General features: G+C 36.8%; 1 protein-coding gene across 4 annotated transcripts in view; it reads left to right on the top strand.

The window, feature by feature from the left end:
- HDAC9 (histone deacetylase 9) overlaps nucleotides 1-22,388 on the top strand; it is a 901,117-nt gene that overhangs the window by 459,892 nt on the left and 418,837 nt on the right. For 2 of the 4 annotated variants that reach the window (XM_081800453.1, XM_081800451.1), the window contains exons 4-7: nucleotides 5,206-5,447; nucleotides 9,849-9,990; nucleotides 11,187-11,307; nucleotides 13,570-13,691. In XM_081800453.1, coding sequence (XP_081656579.1) covers nucleotides 5,206-5,447; nucleotides 9,849-9,990; nucleotides 11,187-11,307; nucleotides 13,570-13,691 — 627 coding nt within the window. Of the gene's footprint in view, nucleotides 1-5,205; nucleotides 5,448-9,839; nucleotides 9,991-11,186; nucleotides 11,314-13,569; nucleotides 13,692-22,388 lie in introns of all 4 variants that reach the window. The other 2 variants (XM_081800450.1, XM_081800452.1) reach the window with 2 other exon arrangements.

The following is a 22,388-nucleotide window of genomic DNA, read 5'->3' as shown; positions in this document are numbered from 1 at the left end:
AAAAAAAAAAAGATTGCTCATGGTGGGATTGACAGATAGTGCTCATAGGACAAAATCTATAATGTGCTACTTACGGATTGTCATCTACGCATTCCCCAAGACCTCTTCAATTTCTGTTCCAGAAGGCTCACAATGAAAGCTGCTTATGTTAGCTGATCAGATGATCAGAACAACATTTATTTCTCCCCAAATCTAGCACTTGTAGTTCGTATGTCCACTTGCCATTGGTTGTGGACAATCCTTTCCTTGGTATAAAGAACTTAATTTCCATGTAAACTGGCTCTGGGCAGCATTGGTGATGCTCCACCCCGAGTTGTAGCTGCTGTAACTATGAATATTAACGGAGATAAACATGGTCCTGGTTTTTATTGCATTTTCTCAAGTTTTAATTTGTAGCTGAGTTGACACATACAAATGGTGGTGAGATTGTGTCTGTGCCAATTGCTTGTGAAAACCTGTAGTTTGCACTCTACTGCTTTGGAATTTCATTTCAGAGGAGTGGCATGAACGGTCTTCAGCCATAGTTGTGATAGTTGTAAATGGTCAAAATTGTGCATCCTCAGAATTTTTCCATCTGTGGGGTTTGCCAGTTGTTCACTTAAAACAGTCTTAAAAAGAATGGATTCTTGTTTGTAAGTCAGCTGACAAAGAGCAACCAAAGATTTCTGGTCTTGAACATATGAAAGTTCTCCCTACTTAACTGTGCTATAAATAACAGTATCTAAAATGAAGACTTAAACACTCCATGGTGACTAAGTTATCCTTCAAACTCTGAATTAACACTTTAAAAAATATTTTTAAAAATGTGTTGAAGAAATTAAGTTACAACTATAAACAGGGCATGTATGTTGCTTATATAGGTGTGATTATTATACACATCTATATGATTTGAGATTTTTATTTTGAAATGGGAGATTTTTGTTTCCATGTTCATTAAAAACTAAAAACTATTTCCCAAACAAAATTGCATGAGTTGATTAATGCTAAACAGAAGACATAACTATCCAAGAAACAATTAAGAAAGACACTGGAGAAGGAATGAACAGGGCTTTGTAAAGTGATAATTAATAAGACTAGTTAATGTATATTTGGAAATGTTCTGACTGGGGATTTGGTATTAGAATGACAATATAAATATCACATATATATGTGTTGGCATGTAGTTGAAATCTCAGACAAACATAGTGAGTCTAAATAAAGTAATGAGGTCTCGAGCTAAAGTAATTGAGATCTGTTAAGAAAACATGATTTGTTTATAACTAGTGCTACTAATAACTACAATTTGTTTGCATCAACTTCTTTCTAACTTATGTATCCCTGGCACCTGTTCTAAGTAATTTATAAGGAATTTGCATGTTCCTAGACAAGAGATGTTATGAGTAGAGATGATTCCATTTCCTCGCTGTTAAAATTGGTTGTAAATTTTTTCTTGTAAGTTGATTATTTCTAATTACGATAATAGAGCAGCTGTGGACAATGCCCTTTCTTTCACATTCTGTGATATGAAAGTGACTGTAACTTGTTGAAACTTAGCCCTGGTCTTGTGTTACTATTACTGCTCCTGGGGAGGCTTATTAGCCTGTCACAGATGCTGTAAGAAAAATCCATCACTTCTTTTGGAATACGAAGAGTCTTTGCCCCCCAGAATGCAATTAATGTTAAAAATAGAAAGAATGGTTATGATACGATTATGATTAGCCAGAGATGAGCTATTGTCCATGTAACAGAACTAATCCAGCAGGCCAAAGATGACCTACACAGAACCATCAGTTTGCTGATTGCCATTTCTCTCTGAGTTTGATGAAATATTCATGCCTTTGCTCTCCTCTCTGCAAGCACTATTGATTTCTTGTATAAGCGCTGCTATATTTAGTCTAGACAAATGGAATGTGGATTGCTGCTGAATAAATTGGATGAAAGACTGGGATCTTGCTTGCCACTTTCTCTCAGTCTTGGGCAATTATTTATAATCAAGAGCAGTTTTTGTAAGTTGAGGGTGATTTTTCACAATTTAGTGATTAGTCTGAACAAAGGCAAGCAGTTAGACACAATCATTTCTGTTGGGATAGCAGGTTAAGAAGTCAAATTACCCTTTGAGGTTTCCAATAGCTGTTTTGGAGAGTTCTGGGACTTTTCCCCCCCTTATCTTGTTTTGTGGGGAGGGGTTTTTTAGGGATTTGATGTTCACGGTTTATGGATGATAAGAATGCCAACAAGAAGAGACCCTAGGGTCTCCTGAAAATTCTACATTGTGTCTTTATAGGGTTAAATTCTGACCTTTGTTTTTTGGGATTTCCATGTAAACACTGGGGGCTGTAGTTTGGCCTTTTTAATGCAAAAATGAAATACATCATTAACAGTCATTGCTTTTGGTTGGAATTATGCCAACTCTATAAATTAATGCTCAAAATCTCATGTTACTCCAGAGTCTTGATTGAAAGTTCTACATCAGACATTGCAACTAAGAAATCTTACAGGCCATCGTCCTCATTTAATCCCAAACTTGTCACAATTACTATCTCTCCTTTCACAAATATCAGTGTTTTGGAAGACACCGTCCACCAAACTACGTTTTTTTAATAAATTGTTTTACCATTTTCATTAAAGTGACATGGGTAGTGCTATCAATGCAAGCTTCTGATCAATACATTGAAAAGTGACCAGCGTTAGCAACCCAGGATTGATACCAGCCCCCCTCCCCACCCCACCCACGGGTGCATACCACGTGCCTTGCACGCACACATAATTCAAGTGATAAGTTAGGACATTAATGTTTTATTTAGTATTTGCAGCCTTAACTTCTACAGACAAGATTTCGGCTAGCCTTTCTCGACTCATTGAAAATAGCTCTTAGATCCACATGGAAAATTAACTTTGTAGCTCCCAACCTGGAATTTACAAATCTAAGTTACTTAGAGTAGGTAGTCAGAGCATTAAATGCAATTTGGAAAAATACAGAAAAGTAAGATGGGGAAAATTATTTCTATTTCCACCCTAAATACAACTGTCTTCTGTTCTGTATCTCACCGGTCTTTACTACAAGAATTCAGAGACTAATACAATCAAAAACGCACTAGATTATATGCTCTAAGAGGGCTGAAATTTTTGTTTCTTTTGCTTTCCTACCGAACCCAACATCTAGAATCAAACCTTGGAATTTAAGATTCTCAGTAAATGTATATTGACTTAAGTTATATTTATTTAAAGAGTTATCAGAGGGTATATGTCACTTTTATTACTGTTTTTTCACTTAATGTTATAATAGCATTCTTCATGTTCCCATAAACATTACTTTTAATGATTGTGTGTTTTCCCACCATATGGATGTGACATATTTTACTTAGACAATTCCTTGTAGTTGGTGGATTTCATTTAAAATGATAATACTTCAGCAAACAGTATGAGATTGAACTGTATTTTCCTGTTACTATTGTCTCCTTAAGATATATTCTTACAGTTGGCAAACCTGAATCAAATGGTAGAATATTTAATGATTTTTCTTACATATCACCAAATTGTTTTTCAGAAGTCTTAACCATTTGGTAGTACCACTTGCAATATATAATTATCTACTTGGTCATATGCTTACACCACACAGTGGGGCATTATACACACATATGCATATACATGAATCATATAGATGATACTTAATGTTTGATGCCTTACTTTGACTTAAAATTTGCATTTCTTTACTAGTAAAGGTAAATTTTTAAAAATAGTTTATTTAGGGAAGCCTGGGTGGTTCAGTCATTAAGCGTCTGCCTTCGGCTCAGGTCAGGGTCCTGAGATTGAGCCCCACATCGGGCTCCTTGCAAAGCAAGGAGCCTGCTTCTCCCTCTTTCTGCTGCTTCCCCTGCTTGTGTGCGCTCCCTCTCTCTCACTCTCTGGCAAATAAATAAATAATAAAATCTTCAAAAAAAACTAAAAAAATTGTTTATTTATATTCCTTTATTTTCTTTTTTCTTTTTCCATTTTTTTAGAAGTTTTAGTGTTTTTATTTCCTAGTATTAAGTGGAAATCTCACACAATTTTATTTGCATACTTGCTCTTAATATTTTTGTTTTGTTAGCCACACAGTGTTGATTTATTTTCATACACAGGAAAATTCCATTTTTATATAATTAAAAAACCCGGGGCATTTATTGAGAAATGTTCTGTATAAGTCCTTGGAGTGGATTATCCTGTTTAATTCTTTTAACAACTCCATGTTGTTACTGCCTATCTACCTTGTCTATGAACTTTTGTTCTTACACTGTCCTACAAATTATCTGACAGAAGTAGTGCTAAGAATTTTATATACGTTATCTAATTTTTTTAAATTTAAATATCCTGTAATTATTCTTGTCAAATTAATTGTTCTCATCCAGTCTTTGTTCCTCTAGTGGTTTGATTTGTTTTAAGCTTCCTCACTATTTATGAGCCTTTCTCGTTTTAGGAATAAGATAACTGAAATATAGATTATCATCATTGAAAAAACAGCACATAGAGACTGGCGACTTTCACTCCTTCTTGTTTAGACCTGGCACCACTGTTGTGGTTGATTAACTAATCTACTTAGCATTTTCAACATTTTAAGTATGCAGATTTGTACTTTTTCTTTGCCAGGTCCAACAGCCCTGCAGATACATTGTTGAAAGCTTTAAATCTTAAGGAATTCCTTAATTCTTGAGGAATATATCTTAGAATATACCTTCTGACTCCGATTACAAACTAACATGCTTGCAAGTGTGGAAATTGAGTTGTGAAAGAAGTTTCTCTATATAACCTGGCATCTTTTCTTCAATAAAGTAGCATTTTTTGTCCTAAGTTGACCTGACTCGTGGTCCAGTAGAGTAAGTTTTATGAATGACTTTGATACCAGAAAATAATTGGATTCATCTCTCTGTGAGTTTTTGGTTTTTATTTTTTTTGGGGGGGGGGCAGGAGGAGGCAGGATTCATCTCTTTGAAAAGAAAAATTTAGAGGACTCATGAAAGGTGGTTGCTGGGTGAAAATTAGCATAGAGCCCATTTTACCGAAACTGATACCCTAAAGACCTTTTATCATTGTTGTAAAAAAGGACTATACTTGTTGACATAAAATTTGTTGTATAGGGTAGAATCTAGTCTTTTAATTTTTGTTTGTTTCCAAATCAATGTACTAAGTTCCTATACTCTGTCATGCCCCCCTCCCCACCCCCTTTTTTTTTTCCTCCTGTTTCTCTAGTGGATGTGAAGTCAGAAGTTCCTGTGGGCCTAGAGCCCATCTCACCTTTAGACCTAAGGACAGACCTCAGGATGATGATGCCCGTGGTGGATCCTGTTGTCCGCGAGAAGCAACTACAGCAAGAATTACTCCTCATCCAGCAACAGCAGCAAATCCAGAAGCAGCTCCTGATTGCCGAGTTTCAGAAACAGCATGAAAACTTGACACGACAGCACCAGGCTCAGCTCCAGGAGCACATCAAGGTAGCAAATATTTCCTTGCCTCTGACCTTTTCACTCAGGAAGCCTGCAACAGGACATGGGCATAAGAAGGAACATTGTGGGCGGGGGGCTGTGTGGTTCACTGTGATTAAGACCTGGAAGTATGACCTGGAGGAAATTGTGATTTTACTGGTGAAAACCTTGGGTAAGTAGTAAGAATGCTGACTAAAACTCAGCTTTGCTCTTGGAGGGGCCTCTACCACTCTCATCCATTAGTTCTACAGCATCAACAGTAGGGAATAGTAACTTTCTAACTTCTGTTGAGTTTGTCTTCTACATGATTTTGTTCATTGGCCCCATCTATTCTCTACACCAAGAAGAACCATGAGCCTGGGAAGATCCATTTGATACTTTTAAAGAATCTGCATAAACTATTTATCAGAAACAATAAATAAAGAGTCTTTTTGCTTTGTTTTTGGTTTATAAGGGGATTTTTAAAAGTTTTTATTTAAATTCCAGTTATTTAACAGACAGCGTAATACAAGTTTCAGGTAGTACAATACAGGGATTCAGCGCTTCCATACATCACCCCGTGCTCATCACAACAATCGCTGTCCTTCATCCCCATCACCTATTTCCCCCATCCCCCCACCCACCTCCCTGTAAGTAGATGTTCTGAATATATTCTAATTTTCCCCATGAAGAAGGCCTCATAATGTGTACATTTAAAATAATAACATAAAAAGCTCAAGAGAATTCTATATGAAGAAACTGATGTAAATGTTTTTAATATTTTTATGTAAGTTTAATAGACTGCAGATAAGAATTTATTGAAAGAATTTTGGGAGTAGTTGACAGTTTGAGACCCAAGTTGGGTAAATTTTTCTAGGAGAAATATATTCATGTCCCAGAATTTTTTATGATAGACAATTTTGTTATCAAGTCATTTTAGGTGTATCTGTGTATCTATTTCTTTTTGTATCTTTAAGATAAATATCACTTAAGCTTTTTTTTGTGAAATTGTCTTTCAAATTCTTGACAAAGACATTTAAAGCAAAGCTATTTGGGTCTGATTAAGTAGATGTTTAGTTTGAATTTATTATGACAGTAATATAAATCAGCAAATACTTATAATAAAATTCCATTTTTGTGTCTGTGTCCCTCAAAATGATGTAAATACATGTTAATTTACTAATGCAATAAATTACAGGTTCTAGATACTTGATTTATGACTCACTTGCATATCAAATACAAGCACATTTATGTCAGATTAATATAGATAACTAATCTATGTTAATATTATAAAATTCTACCACACTAATATTAGTGTCTGAGAAGGTAGAAATGCTGTATGTTCTTCCCTATGTCCTTTCTTTTTTAAGATACACTTCCTTAACCTGAAAGGCCTCTTCTATCTTCTTTTCCAAAAAAGGCTTGACATCTGATATAAAACATCATAGTTTTCTTCTTTAGGGAACTTTCCTAAAAGAACTCTTGCAATTTATTAGTCTTATAAGATACCTTAAAACTAAGAGTGGGGATTTTGTTTTGGGTCTCATATAGAACCAGTAGCTCATGGCTGTATTTTGTAGAATAGGAAACCTTAATTTAGTTTATAGACTTATTTTTAAAGCATTATTATTGGACCCTTGAAAAAATACCAGGAACATTGATGTTTAGATTTCCTTCTCCATTCATTCTTGGCATGTGAGAATGACAGTGATGAATGAATAAAATTCATATTCTTCACCACACATTTAAAAGTAACTATAATAGTTCATTTTGCTGTGGTAACTGATTCATGTTGCATTGAATACAGGGCAATAGTAATACATTACTGCTTTAAATACTTCTCTTCATTTATGTTTGACACCTTTTGTAGTTGTAAAGATCAATATAAAAATTTTTGATGTAATGTATTGTTTCATTTTATTCACGAGTTAATAGTAGCAAGTAGGTAATTAACTGTTACTTTAGCTCAAACAAAGTAATACAGTAGGTTTACTGACATCTGGACAATAGAGGAAAAGAGGAGGCTCTTGACAGAAAAAAGATTCTGAGATAGCTCAAAGGAAAATTTAGTTTTTGAAATGATTTTCCAAAGTAATAAGCTGTTTTTCTCAGAAACTAAAGACCTCCTTTACATTTCCTTTTAAGTTTAGTAAGCTTTTTACTTTTTAAATTTTTTGTTTCATTTTACTCAACATTTTTTATGGGAAAGGCTGAGTTGATGCTTTCAACATTCATTTGGATTTTATGTTTATGAGGAACACACAGTACATGAAACTTTACTTATATTAACATTATGAATCTTTGGCTTCTGTAATCAACATCTGTTGAGTTAGATGTTGTTATCCCATTTTTCTACCTAGTAAGCTGAGGCAGAGAGACATACTGAAACTTACCCAAGACCACACACCAGTAAATGGTTGTTCCAAGTTTTGTAGTCTTGCCTTGTCTGCCATCAAAATTACCACATCATCGCTCCCTGTGTCATGTAGCAGAACATCTGAAACTGGGCAGTTGGTGTTTTGTTTCTTTCTCTTTTTATTCAGTGTCATTCCTGCAGTCTTCAATAATGAATAGTAGCTATGGAAATTGAATTGTGTGCTTTTGTAGATTCCTAAGATAGATTAAATTTCAATTTCACTGGGGCTTTGGTTGAAATCAATTTCACCAATCCCAGTAACTGTATAGAATTAATATTTAAGGCAGAGTTTAAGTGAAGTTATAAAGTTTTCTTTTACAATGGAGTATCTAAAGTATTCCAATAAGGGATTGATATATCAAGGCCAAAATGCCAAAGATTTTAATATGAAGAATAACCAGAAATGCTTCTAACCATATCCTTCTGGGAGAGGTGAGGCTGTCATGTTTGGCATGTGAAGTTGGCTTCCTTTCCCTCCAGAGTAACACTGATACCAGTCCACAAAGCTTTTTGTTTTCGTTCTCTGACTTTTCAGCATAAATTTCAGAGTTTTAGGTATCTATCTAATATAAACAGCAAATTACACCAACTTCATTAGGACTGAGATCTGAAAATAGTAATAGTAATTGAAATCAGTATGGTTCAAACTTACAAACTAAATTTCATGTGCATTCTGAACATGATGTTTGACGGAGATTATTTCTCTTACATACGAGGAGCCAGGGCTTTGAATAGTTTAGTAAGATGCCTAGATTTCATATCTAGTAATAGCAGAGCCTAAGTAGGACTCAAAATCTTTAGTTACTCCGCAGGGAGCACATTTATTATTATTCATAGGAACCTGTTTCTCCATCCGAGAGAAAACGGACATGTCAACACGGTTATTAAGAATCCTTCATGTTCGGGCGCCTGGGTGGCTCAGATGGTTAAGCGTCTGCCTTCGGCTCAGGTCATGATTCCAGGGTTCTGGGATCGAGCCCCGCATCGGGCTTTCTGCTCAGTGGGGAGCCTGCTTCTCCCTCTCCGTCTCCCCCCTGCTCATGCTCTCTCTCTCTCTGTATCTCTGTGTCTCAAATGAATAAATAAAATCTTTAAAAAAAAAAAAAAAAGAATCCTTCATGTTCATGTTACTTATTGTTTGGAAGTGAAGTCAAGGGATTCAGACAGCCTGACAGTAGTTTAACGGAAATGATTTTGTTTTGACCCATCTCTAATCTGAAGGTTTTTGCCTGCTGGATGAATGAAGTAGGCTTCTGCTCTAATGAGAGAAAAGCCTACTATGGATGTATAGATATGTTAATCTGAGAACATTTTCTGAAGGTTTTGAAGGTTTTTAAAAAGATTTTATTTATTTATTTGAGAGAGAGAGAAACGAGCAGGGGGAGGGCAGAGGGAGAAGCAGACTCTCCGCTGAGCAGAGAGCCTGACTTGGTGCTCGATCCCAGGACCCCGGGGTCATGACCTGAGCTGAAGGCAGACGCTTAACGACTGAGCCACCCAGGTGCCCCAGGTTTTGAAATGTTTAACATTCATTCTGTTTCAGGTAGACTTCCCCCAAATTAACTCATTTCTCACCATTCCTTCGGTTTGATTACTTTCATACCATTTCTCAGGATAATAAATGAAGGTTTCAGTTGTTTATTTATCACCGGAGGGACTCGATAGAACACACTTCTGGGCCATTCTTGCCGTTGCCTGTTTCTTATATTTCACATGTACAAAGAGACGCTACTCAGGGAACTGAAGATTAGAGCAAATTTGGTACTGACTTTTGGTGGGGCGGCACGGGTGATGAAGCTACCTAAAAACGTGCTGATTGATGATCTGAAGACCGTCTATGGAGTTAGTTGTTTGTGTTGAGATTCCAATAATTTACCCAAAAAGTGAGTAAAAATGTAAACGAAACAGAAACAAGTTCCAGAAGCTCCTAAGAGTTTGATTTGGGTCAGTGATGACAATGAAGCCTAAAGAAATTGCACACTCTCATGTCTTTCTCTTCTCGCAAGTTGCAACAGGAACTCCTAGCCATCAAACAGCAGCAAGAACTCCTAGAGAAGGAGCAGAAACTGGAGCAGCAGAGGCAAGAACAGGAAGTAGAGAGGCACCGCAGAGACCAGCCGCTTCCTCCCCTCAGAGGCAAAGATAGAGGACGAGAAAGTAAGAGGCACCAGGGGTAAAAGATCGATCTCTTCCCTCATGTTCAGCTGGTCGTCATTCAGGAAGAAGCCTGATAAGGAGCGGGATCAAACTTGTCAAAACTGTCTGCGTTTAGTTAAAAGAGTAAATTATGGACCCCAGTGTAAAGCTTTGACATTCACATCTCCTCTCTCTGCATTCGGTCTGCAGTGTCTCAGGAAGTAAACAGCATTTTTGGGCAAGGATACCGATTTCTCTTGTTTTGAACCTTAAAAACGTTCTACTAAAGCAACCTAGCCATGCCCTATTGTGTTGTTTTTTTTTTTTTAATGATTTTATTTATTTATTCGACAGAGAGAGAGACAGCGAGAGAGGGAACACAAACAGGGGGAGTGGGAGAGGGAGAAGCAGGCTTCCTGCTGAGCAGGGAGCCCGATGTGGGGCTCGATCCCAGGACCCTGAGATCATGACCTGAGCTGAAGGCAGATGCTCAACGACTGAGCCACCCAGGTGCCCCGCCCTATTGTTTTATTAATAAACTTGCTTCCACATTTCCCCACTATACCTTTCTCCTGCTCAAGTAATAATTGCTCTGTAAGTCAAGCCTCCATCTAGTTTTTGAGTACCCAGACTTTGGGAAGGTTGAAGGCAGAACATTTGTTAAAAAAAACTATCCACAAGAGGGAGACAGATCCAAATAATTCCCTGTCTGAGGTCAGTTCAAAATCAGGATGTAGCATGGTTTAAAATCAGATGACTTGAACTGGAACTGTCAGTGATATTTATTTGTTTAATGCTCAAAAGAGTTTTTTAAAACGTGAGTTTTTCAAACTAGCAATTCAGGAAAGATCATTGTATTGTGTTCAGTCACTTATGCGGTCCCCGTCCCCTAAGACTCTTGATTTTTAAAAGGCATTGTTTTACTCCTCATTTTTTTTAACCTTAGGAAAAAATTAGTGTTAATTCTGGGACTCCCTATTCTGCAGAGGCAATTAAAGAAATCATCAAAGGTCCTTTGAAAATTAGCGGTTTGAGCAGTAGTTACAAAACATTACTATGCCGTTTTCAAAATCCTGTTTAGACTCTGATTTCTTTTAATAGGAAAGCCTCATATGCAGTGACCAGTGGTGATACTTCTTAATTTTTGCTAAATACTCCAGAGGCACAAAAGGACAAAGCCCCAAATCAACATCTGTTTCTGTATGTGTGTGTTTCAGGGGCAGTGGCAAGTACAGAAGTAAAGCAGAAGCTTCAAGAATTCCTATTGAGTAAATCAGCAACAAAAGACACTCCAACAAATGGAAAAAATCATTCCGTGAGCCGCCATCCCAAGCTCTGGTACACGTATGTTCAGTGTTTGGCCTTTTTCATTCCTAGGGGTCAAGAACACAGGTTCTGTACTCGGTCAGCCTGGGCACAGGACTGGGGTCTGCCAGTTCTCAGCTATGTGGCCGTGGACAAGCTCCTTGAATTCTCGTCCTTCTCTGTGAAAAGACCATAATGATAGTACCTGCCCTCCAGGGTTGCTGGAAAGGTCCTAGGAAATAATGTGGTCAAGTATGCAACAGAGAGCAGCACTTAATAAATGTTAGCAAGTATCCTCTCGAGGGCAAGGAAGTAGATATGTTTTTTGGTGAATGAATAACAGAAATGTGGGGTGGGGCAGAGAAATTAGTTCCTATTTTGCATTTTTCTATTCTCAGATGGTGCATCTGATATCTTTACAATAATTTCTGAAGATTTGGCAGGTTGAGACTTTATTTTACTTGGCTCGATAGAAGGTGGAGATCTGAGCTATTTTTAAAAGACCAGAAGCTTTTCGACTTAAAGAAAAAAAAAAAAAAAAGCAGGAAGACAAGGGAGGGAAGAGAAAGAGAACGGAGGCAAGGAAGTAAAGCTGAGTCTTCCGTGACAAGTTTACCCCTGACCATCTGACTTCAATTCTTGCTACACTGTGAGCCGAGCACACTGACTTCTCACACACAAGCTGACAACATCAGACACTCTGCTTTTACAGATGTCCGGAACCATGTTTCCCCAGGTCCAGTGAAGAGAACTATGAGATACACAATTCTCATCTCAGGAAAATAGGAAGGAATGTGGTGTTTTTAAAAATCAGGACAAACACTGATAGGCAAATGTTTGGATAATAGGCTTAATAGAGAACAGTTTCATTTCTCTCATTTTATATGTTTACTGAATGGCCATCAGATTTTACACTTACAGTTTTTTTTTGATTCCTCGTACCATCAAGGATAAGGGAATACATACTGATTACTCTATATTGAAACTGCAAGCATCCCAAGACTTCTATTTAAAGAATTATTATACTTCTAATTCTGTTTTAAAAGTATCTGCCCTTCTCAGCATCCAAAAAAAGAATAACTGAGGCAGATTCCAGAGTGCCATATAAATACTTTTTAATGGTTTACGTAATTTCTATCAGGCATGTCAGTTGACTTGAGAAGCCAGTCCCTGAAGAAAATTTTCAAATGCTCAGTTAACATCACAGGGTGTTTAGAAATAAATACCGCTTTATTACCTAAAATTGCATACATAATTTATAACTAATTTATATTCCTTCTAAGTTAAAGCTCATTTTAAGAAGACACAATACCTTTTTTAATTGGGAAACAAATACATGCAAACAGCATGCCAGCTGGAAGTTCTTTAGCTGTCCCCTTCGGTATATTAAACATTTACTTAGCAATCCTTTTTTGTACTGAACTGAACTTCAGTAGGGTCCGACACCAGACACCATTAATTTATGGAATCCGAATTTAATACTCTTTTGCCAGTTAGGCCTAGATGAAGTGCCCTTAAACCAGTTAATTTTTGAGAATGTGTGATTCAGATAAATGATAATGGTCGAATTATCATCCTGGTGGTGCTACCCATGCCCTGTTCATTGTTTTCTTCACGTATCGTAATTGTGGATGTTCATGTCCACTGGATAATCTATGGTCAGCCCTGAAAATGTTTCCCTGGTAGTACAGCTCCATCTCTTTCACTCTATTTATTCAGGGAAGACAAAACATTTTTAAAAATCAGTTCCATATTGAAGAATTATGTGATTGCCAGCCTTTACCTTGGAAGCGCTATACAAGTCAGGAGATCTGAGGCTGTTGACACAGTGGTGTCACTATGGTAGAAAAGCCACCCTCATGTACTTTTATGTATAACCTAGCTATTTTTGAAAATGAAGTCCCTTCTATGTGTTTACTTTTACTCTAGCTATTCTACCCTGTTGACTAAAAAGGGTTCGGATGATGACTTTTTCACTAGTATGGCGCATAAGAAGACATGCACAGTAATCTCAGATGATCCAAACTCAGGCTCTTGGTTAATTCTCTTTTAGTGAGGCAAACTTCTGTGTAAGTGAGTGACCAGACACACAGTGGTCATTCTTGGGGATCCTGCAGCATTCTATAGCATATTGCTACAGCGAACTTGGTTCCGTGAGGCTGTGGTTTGTGCACACGGGCAAGAGAGAACATAAACACAGCTGAGGCACGTGTATAGCATGTGCAACTGATGACTGCTGACCAACACGCAGTAAAACCTCCAGAGCAAATGGTGAAGCCTCTTTTTCTTCGGTAGGGCTGCCCACCACACGTCACTGGATCAAAGCTCTCCACCCCTGAGTGGAACATCTCCATCCTACAAATACACATTGCCAGGAGCACAGGATGCGAAGGATGATTTCCCCCTTCGAAAAACTGGTAAGTTGGTTTAGCAAGACTGCACTTGCTCTTCCATAATGTACCTGTAGTTTCACTTTTCCATGCTCTAGAGGAAAGCTAAAGGATTTGCACCACAGCTCTTAGGTCCTCTCCACCCCTGCCCTTAACATAAACACGCATGTGCACGCACACACATACGGCCCCCAGTTTCAACATCAGTTGATCCAGGATATAATCGAAGGACCTTTTTGAGTTTAAAAGTTCATCGTATTTGGATTTGAAACAAATTACTATCTTATTGGCAAGAAAGAGTAGAATTAAAAGGAAAATAGAAATACAGTTTCTCCGAAAATTTAAATCTTCTCCACTAATGAGGTCCTCTGTAATTTCCTCCATTTGTCTAAATTTTTCTTCCGCCTCAGCCATTTACTGCAAAAAATGGGAATAATAAACTTTCTTTTCCTCACACATTTTAAAACCCGTAAATTTTAATTGTGTAAGGTGGTGAAAACAGATAAGACCAAGGCTACCTTCTGAGTTAAGTGACTTGCCTAATGTCTCACAGATTACAGGAGAACTCTCTGATGCTTTGTACCTAATGATCTCATGTAATTTTTATATAAAAATTTGCTTAGGGGAACTGGGACAATGAAACTTCTATTTGGAGTTTAGCAAACCGCCTTCTGGCTCTAAGGCTAGTATTTGTTTGCTCATCTTCTCCCTTTTCAGCCCTCTGATATGTGCATATTTAATGTGTTACATGCTCTTACCTCTGTGATAAATATATTTAAAGCTAGATATAAGCATAAATAGCATTGGTGTACATTCTATTCTAAATCTCATGTTTTCCAAATACAGTTTTTTTAGAGAAAGCTGTAAATTTTAAAATCTTTGTACCCAGAACTGATCTGAAAAGGTATTCAGAGAAGATAGTTTGGTCCATTGTATTTTACTCAGGTCTACTTAAGAAGACTAGATCTATGTAATTTGTATTTGAAATCAAGAGAGCAAAAATGCTTTCCAATAATTATATTCATTTTCCCAAGCAATCTTGAATAATTAAAATGGATATAATATACTGTGAAAACACATGCTAAACTATTGTCTGTCATAATTTACCTATAGCATAATGAAGATTTAAAAATAAAATCTGTCATAAGTCAGAACTTATTTCCTACCATCTTTTGTACCAGGCACTGGGGTAGGACGGTGAAGTATTGCAAAGCAATCTCTGCCTTTTTATTTTAATAGCCCAAGGAGTTTTGCATTTCTACTATAAGACAATAGGTGTAGTAAAATACTATAAGAAGTAAAATACCTCCAGGGGGCTATGCGCAGGGGAGAATGAGATTTATGCATTGCATCAGAATTTCACACTATTATGTACAAATCAAATTGCCTTTCATGTAAATAAACTTTGCTGGGATAAAAGGAAGAAAGCAAAGAGCGAGCTTCCATGTATTTCTAAAACACAGAGTATAGTTTATGAAAATCGATCCATAAAGGACATGAGTTTTAGAATGCGCCGACTTTGATCTGCTGTCTTGACGTTAAGTTGCACCAGTAGCTTATGTAGGAACTATTGACAGAGATTATGTGAATATTGCCCCAGGTCTCCGGGCAGTGACTGGCATTCGAGAGCCCAAGGAGTCACTAAAAGGAAAGAAAACATAAGTCCCCTTTATGGCAGGAGGTTACTGATGAGTGATACAGTTACATTCATGGAGAAAGACTTTTGCCCTGCTGTGCACACAGCCTTTGAATATATTCTTACCACTGGGAGACTGAAAACGGACTGCAGAACTGACACTGACTTTGAAAAGAAGTGGCATTTGGAACCAGTAAAGCATCCAGAAAGAAAATCTGATCTTTTTCAATACTTAAGAACAAGTACTGAAAACCCATACTTTGTGTCCCAGTTTCCATGAGAACAGTTCAGGATTTTTTTTTTCTCTGTAAGGAATGACTAGCAAGCTGTTAATTTATTCTTGTAAAAATTCTCAGTCCACAACAGAATTCAAAGAGAAATCCTGCTCACTATATATGTTATAAAATTTTATTCAAATCTGTACTAATATGAAAGACATTTTCTGTGTCTGTGTGATATATAACAATAGTGAAAAGATCCAACCCTTGTCTTTGCTAGTGTTATATTTTCTGTATTTGCCTAATATGTTAAGGTTATTCCCTTTATAAAATTGAAAATCTGATATTAATGAAGCGTCAGGCCGTTGATTTATGAAACCAAACTTTTTCAAGTGTTGTACTGATGAAATTCTTGAACAGCCATTAATACTTTTATATCTGTATAGGGGTTTCAAAATATTTCTTAATTCAATTCCCATCATCTAAAAGAAGGATGTTATAATTAAATATAGATGTTTTATACACATTATCTAAAGTACTTAAGAGCTATCCTTCATTAATTACAAATAGGCAGAACAGAACTCTTCTTTTATCCATGTGATCCATTTGATGTATTTCCAGTCCACTGTGAGAAAGTTTATACATGTTATTTGCACTAAATAGAAGAGCATTGAAATACACTCAAGTGATAATTTTTACTTCAGCATTTCTTGTATGTTTATGACTTAATAGCTATTACAAAAAAGCAAACAAAATATTACCATAATTACAGTTAAACCTGTGTAATGATTGGGGAAACTAAGATAATTTTTGTATAAAGCTACATCATATTAAATGAAATCTAGAGTAGTGGCATTGATCACATTGTATAAATACCAGGACAGCTATAATAGAGTCAAGCTTTCCTACTGGGGCCTGATTATCACCCTCTGTGGTCTACTTGAATTTCACTGAACTCAGTCTTAGATTTAAAAGAAGTTGTTAAATGAGTGGATTCTCTCTTTCGATCTGCATATAATACTAAATACTTCCAATTTCTTTTTAACCTACCTCAGGACTGACTTGCCAATATGTATTAGCAAGATTTAAGGGAGTAAAGCTGGAACCAGAATAAGAAAAGTTGTAATGATCTTAAAATGATTAAAGTGGCCCCAGGGGTGTCCCTTAAGCAGTGAGCAGAGTTTAGAACCTCTCTTGACCTCCTAGGACCCAGCCAGACAGTGATAACCTAGGAACAGTCAATCAAAGAAGTCTCATTTGTCTGCAGAAATCTGACCTTTGTCATGCAAAGTGGACCTTTACTTCCTTTCCCCTTAGGAGGATCATGGTTGCTCCTAGCATTTAGGAAACATCAGAATAATACAAATAGGTGGCTCTACTCAAGCCCATTCCTAATTCACTTTTCTTTTAAATGTACGAATTGAGAGTCTTTTGCTCCTTTCACAACAATGCACATTAAAGGATTTCATAATCAGTTGTGAAGTTGAGAATGAAATCATTGTTTCAATTTTTATGTTTATCACCCACACTTAAAATAGCACTTCCTTTTAGAATTAACTTCTGTGATTCTTTTTGTTCCACAACACAAGGATTTGTTGATACTGAAATTTGTACTATTTTATTGAACTTTGTTTTGGTGCCAAATTATATTATACTGTGGTAGGTGACTTTTTTCCCCAATGTAGCATATTTCTAGACTGATAATAAACTATAAAATAGAGAAAGGAAGCGTCTAGGTCCAGGTACTTTTGAAATAGTACATATTTCTCCCAAAGATACTGCGTATGTACTGACTTTGAATTGACCTACAGAACCATTTGTATTGGATTCTATTCCAGTGAGTGTGTACCTATATTTCATAAAATATTACGGTAAAAAATTCTAGAGGTTTTATGCTCCATTATATTATTGGGGTCTTACTCAGTGAACTTTGCCTTTCTTTGAATGTTATAGTCTTTCCATTTAATACTGCTAGATTAACCTCTTAAAGTGTGCAAGCCATATAAAGCTTGGCTCGGGCTAACAGGACTGTTCCAGCCCCACTGAAATATTCATTTTAATGGTCAGCAACACTAGAGTCAGACTCATATGGAAGAGGTCCAAACATAAGTTAAGGTTTTGGAAGGCCAGTGTTATTTTCCACACTGAGTAAATTGGAAAGAAAGCAGAGATGAGACAGATAGCTTTATAAATCTCTCTCAGAATAGCTGTTAGAAGTTATGTTGTGGTACCTTGGTGACCTATTCAAGTTAGTATAATCCAGAATTAATACAAGGAGGTTTTTTTTTAATCTTATTTTTTCTTTTTTTTAAGATTTTATTTATTTATTAGAAAGAGAGAGAGAGAGCACTGAGCTAGGAGGAGAGGGAGAAGCAGGTTCCCCTTAAGCAAGGAGCCCGACACAGGGCTCGATCTCAGGACCCTGGGATCATGACCTGAGCTGAAGGCAGACGCTTAACCGACTGAGCCACCCAAGCGCCCCCCTTTATCTTATGTTTTAAAATCTCTTTCTCCCTTCCTCTGTCTCTCTGATTCTGTGTTTTTCTCATGATACACAAACACGTGCTCACATGCATGCATGGTCATGCACACACATTTCTGCATAGATAGCACGAAAAGAGCACTTACGCTGCAAAAATATCACTCTGAATTGTATTCCAGATTAACAAAAACTGGAGGATTTTTACCCATCTTAGTACTCTATCTTAGTTCCACTGTTTTAGTCATTCTTGCTTAAAATGATTAGAATAATCTTTTTGTGATAAAATTACACCAGTACTCCCAGAATCAAGAAGCAGTGTGGCACAGTAACAGCAGGCTTCGGATCCACCTGCCAGTTTGAAATCTGGCTCCTCAGTCTTAGGAAATTTACTGAACCTCCTTGGCCTATGACTCTCTCATCTGTGAAATGGGAATAATTATTGCACTTGGTTCATAGAGTTATTTTGGGAATTCAATGAAGTATTGCGTGTAACGAGCTTAGGATCATACTTAGGATTTACGGAGTGTTTAGTTAATTTTATGTTTCTAGTTGCGAAGGAATTCAGTTTCATTTATTTTTATCAAGTTAAAACTGTATCTCTTTTTATTGTGGAAAGTCTTTTTAAGGTTTAACATTCTGCCACGTTTATTGATTAAATAAGTAACTGGGGAGAAAGTGACAAGCCTTCTTTTTAAGCTCTGTGCAACTTGCAGTACTTAATGTCAACACTGGAATGAAGGGTTTTGTCAGTTTTGTATTTCCCTGGCATTTCAGAGCCAAATACGGTTTCCAAAAATAGCAGCAGACTTGTTTCTGTCATCTAACATAGGAGGAACACTAATTGATGCTCTGTGCTCACTGGGGCCAAACTGAGTTTTCATTTCTGCCCTTGACTTTATTTTTAAATTATTAGACTTTAATTTTTAGAACGGTTTTAGATTTACAGAAAAAACTGAGCAGATAATACAGAGGGCTTTCAGATCATCCTCCACCCCACTCCCCACCCCAGTCTCTGCTCTTACTTACATCTTTCATTAGTGTGGTACATTTGGTATAATTAATGAACCACTAGATACATTATTATTAGTGTAGTACATAATTTACATTAAGGTTTACTCAGTGTTATAAAGTTCTATAGATTTTGACACATGAGTAATGTCACGTCATGTGTCCATCATTACAATATAATGCCCAAGAGTTTCACTGTGCTAAAACTCCTCTCTGCTCCATCGATTCATCCCTCCCCCTAACCAACCCCTGGTAACCCCTCGTATTTTTACTGTCTCTATAGTCTTGCCTTCCGCAGCATGTCATATAGATGGAATCATATAGTATAATGTATGTAGCCTTCCAGACTGGCTTCTTTCACTTGGCAATATGCGTTTAAGATTCCTCCGTGTCTTTGTGGCTTGAAAGCTCATTCTTTTTATTGCTAGATAATACTGTGTTGTATAAAGGAACCACAGTGTGTTCATCCATCTACCTCTTCAAAGACATCCTGGCTCCTTTCAAGTTTTAGCAATTATGGATAAATCTATTGTAAACATTCTCATGTAGGTTTTGTGTGGGTATAAGTTTTGAACTCAATTAGGTAAATTCATAGGAGTGCCATAGCTGGGTCTTGGTAAGATGTGTTTAGTTTTGTAACTGCCAAACTGTCTTCCAAAGTGGCTGCACCATTTTGCACACCCACTAGCAGTGGATCAGAGTTCTTGTCACTCTGTATACTCACCAGCATTTGGTATTTTCAGTTTCAGTTTTTTGGATTTTAAACATTCTAATGGTATATAATGGTTTCCCATTTTGGTGTTAATTTATAATTTCCTAGTATCAATGTGGTATATCTTTCTCTACCCCTTTAGTTTTAATCTATCTGTGTCTTTTTTTTTTTTTTTTGAAGATTTTTATTTATTTATTAGAGAGAGTGAGCATGAGCGGGGGAGTAGCAGAGGGAGGGGCAGCTCAGCAGGAAACCCTACGCAGAGCTCTCTCCCAGGACCTTGGGATCATGACTTGAGCCAAAGGCAGATGCTTAACCAACTGAGCCACCCAGGCGCCCCTATCTGTGTCTTTATTTTTAAAATAGTTTTCTTATAGCACCGTATAGTTGGGTCTTTTTTTAAATCCACTCTGACAGTCTCTTTTAATTAGTATATTAGATCATTCACATTTGAAGTGGTTACTGATATTGTTAGATTATTACCACCATGTGTGTAATTGTTTTCTAATCACTGTACTTACTCTTTATTTTTATTATTTTTTTATTTACCTTCTTTTTCTAGCCTTGCTGGAACATCATTGACCACTGTATGATTCCATGTTCTCTATCTTCTTAGTATATCAATTGTACCTCTTTAACAAATTTTATTTTGTGATTTCCTTAGAGTTTGAAGTAGATATTTGTGGCTAAGCTGCATCTACTTTCTTTTTTTTTTTTTTTAAAGATTTTATTTATTTGAGAGAGAATGAGAGAGCACATGAGAGGGGGGAGGGTCAGAGGGAGAGGCAGACTCCCTGCCGAGCAGGGAGCCCGATGCGGGACTCGATCCAGGGACTCCAGGATCATGACCTGAGCCGAAGGCAGTCGCTTAACCAACTGAGCCACCCAGGTGCCTGCTGCATCTACTTTCAAATAACCCTGTACTGCTTTGTCAGTAGATACCTTGTAAGAGCGTATTCCCAGTTCCTCCCTCCCATCGTTTATAATATTGCTGTCATTCTTCTTATTTTTTTGTAGGCTAAAATCACCCAATATGCTGTTGATATTATTATTTTGAATAATCTATTAGATCAATTAAAAATAAGAATAATAAAGTATTTCATTTTTCCTTCATTTATTCGTTCCTTTAAATAGATAGGAGTTTCTGACCTCTATCTTTTCTTTCTTATTGAAGACCTTCTTTTACTATTTCTTGCAAGGCAGGTCTATTGGCAACAAATTCCCTTAGTTTTTGTTTGTCTGAGAAAGGTTTTATTTCTCCTTCATGTTGAAAAGATGATTTCACTGAACACAACTCCCAGTTGCTGGAGTTTTTTCTTGCAACACTTGAGCATTTCACTACACTCTGCTTGCTTGCAAGGTTCTGACAAATCTGATCAGTTCTTATCCTTGTTATTCTCTAGGCAAGTTGCTTTCTAATATCCTCTGGTTTCTTTGAAGATAGTCTTTTTGTCTTTGGTTTTCTGCAGTTCAAATATGATATGCCTAGGTGTTTAGCTTTTGATATTTATATTGCTTCCTGTTCTCTGAGATTCCTATACCTGTGGATTTCAGCCATTATTCCAATATTCTTCTGTTCCTTTCTTTCTTGTTATTTTAGGATCCCCATTACACATATATTCCGCCTTTTGTAATTGTCCCAGAGTTCCAGGGTATTGTGTTCTTTTTTTTCTTTGCCTTTCAGCTTGGAAAGTTTCTATTGATGTGTCTTCAAGATCTCTGATTCTTTCTTCAGCCACATCCAGTCAACTGATGAGTCCATCACAGCATTCTTCATTCTGTGCTTTTGATTAAGAATTTCCTCTTGATTCCCTCTTAGAGTTTCCATCTCTCTGCTTACATTTACCCATATGTTCTTGCATGTTGTCAACTTTTCCCATTAGAGCCCTTAACATATTTCTCATAAGTATTTTAACTTCTCTATCTGATAATTCCAGAATCGTCATATCTGAGTCTGGTGTAATGTTTGCTTTGTCTCTTCAGAGTGTATTTTCTCTTGCCTTTTAGCAGGCTTTGCAATTTTCTTTTGAAAGCTGGGTGTGATATATTAGAAAATAGAAACCGAGTGGTTAGGCGTTTGGTGTGAGATTTTATGTTAATCTGCCTGGAACTGGACTGCATTTAATGTTTACCCTAGCTGTAGTTGACAGAGGCTTAGTTGCCTCTAGTTTCCTGGTTTTGTTTTCTTCCCCTTTCTTACGATTACCCTAAGAACTCCTTCATAAATAGAGTATGTCTTAACAGCTCTTACAGTTATAATCTATTGTTGTTATGTTGGAACCCTACTGATATGGTGGTAAAATGTTGGGAAGCATCAGTGTTCTATAATCTTGTAATTAAATCTCATTTTTTTAATTGCCCTTCCCTCCAGGTCAGATAAAGATCTGGTAAGATATTTTCCCTTGCAGGGCAAGTTTTGTTATGTAAAATGCTCTGGGTATATTTTTAAATTGTTACTTTTCCCTTGGGCGTATTTCAAAATGGTTACTTTTCTCCCCTCTTCCTACTTTGTGCCTTCACTTATATAGGAGGGGACTTTTCACTAATCTTCTCTGAGAGAACCTGGTGGGTTCTTATAAGTAAAACCCATAAATGTATAGGTCTCCCCTGAGTTTGGACCCTGGGGTTTTTAGCTGTCAAGCTAGTCCATATCGATCTCTAGAAATTT

Source organism: Leptonychotes weddellii, chromosome 12 (genome assembly GCF_054177405.1).
Source record: "Leptonychotes weddellii isolate Sample4059 chromosome 12, ASM5417740v2, whole genome shotgun sequence".
Classification (NCBI taxonomy): domain Eukaryota; kingdom Metazoa; phylum Chordata; class Mammalia; order Carnivora; family Phocidae; genus Leptonychotes; species Leptonychotes weddellii.
Note: the sequence above shows the minus strand (reverse complement) of the source record. Positions and strands in the feature narration are given on the sequence as shown.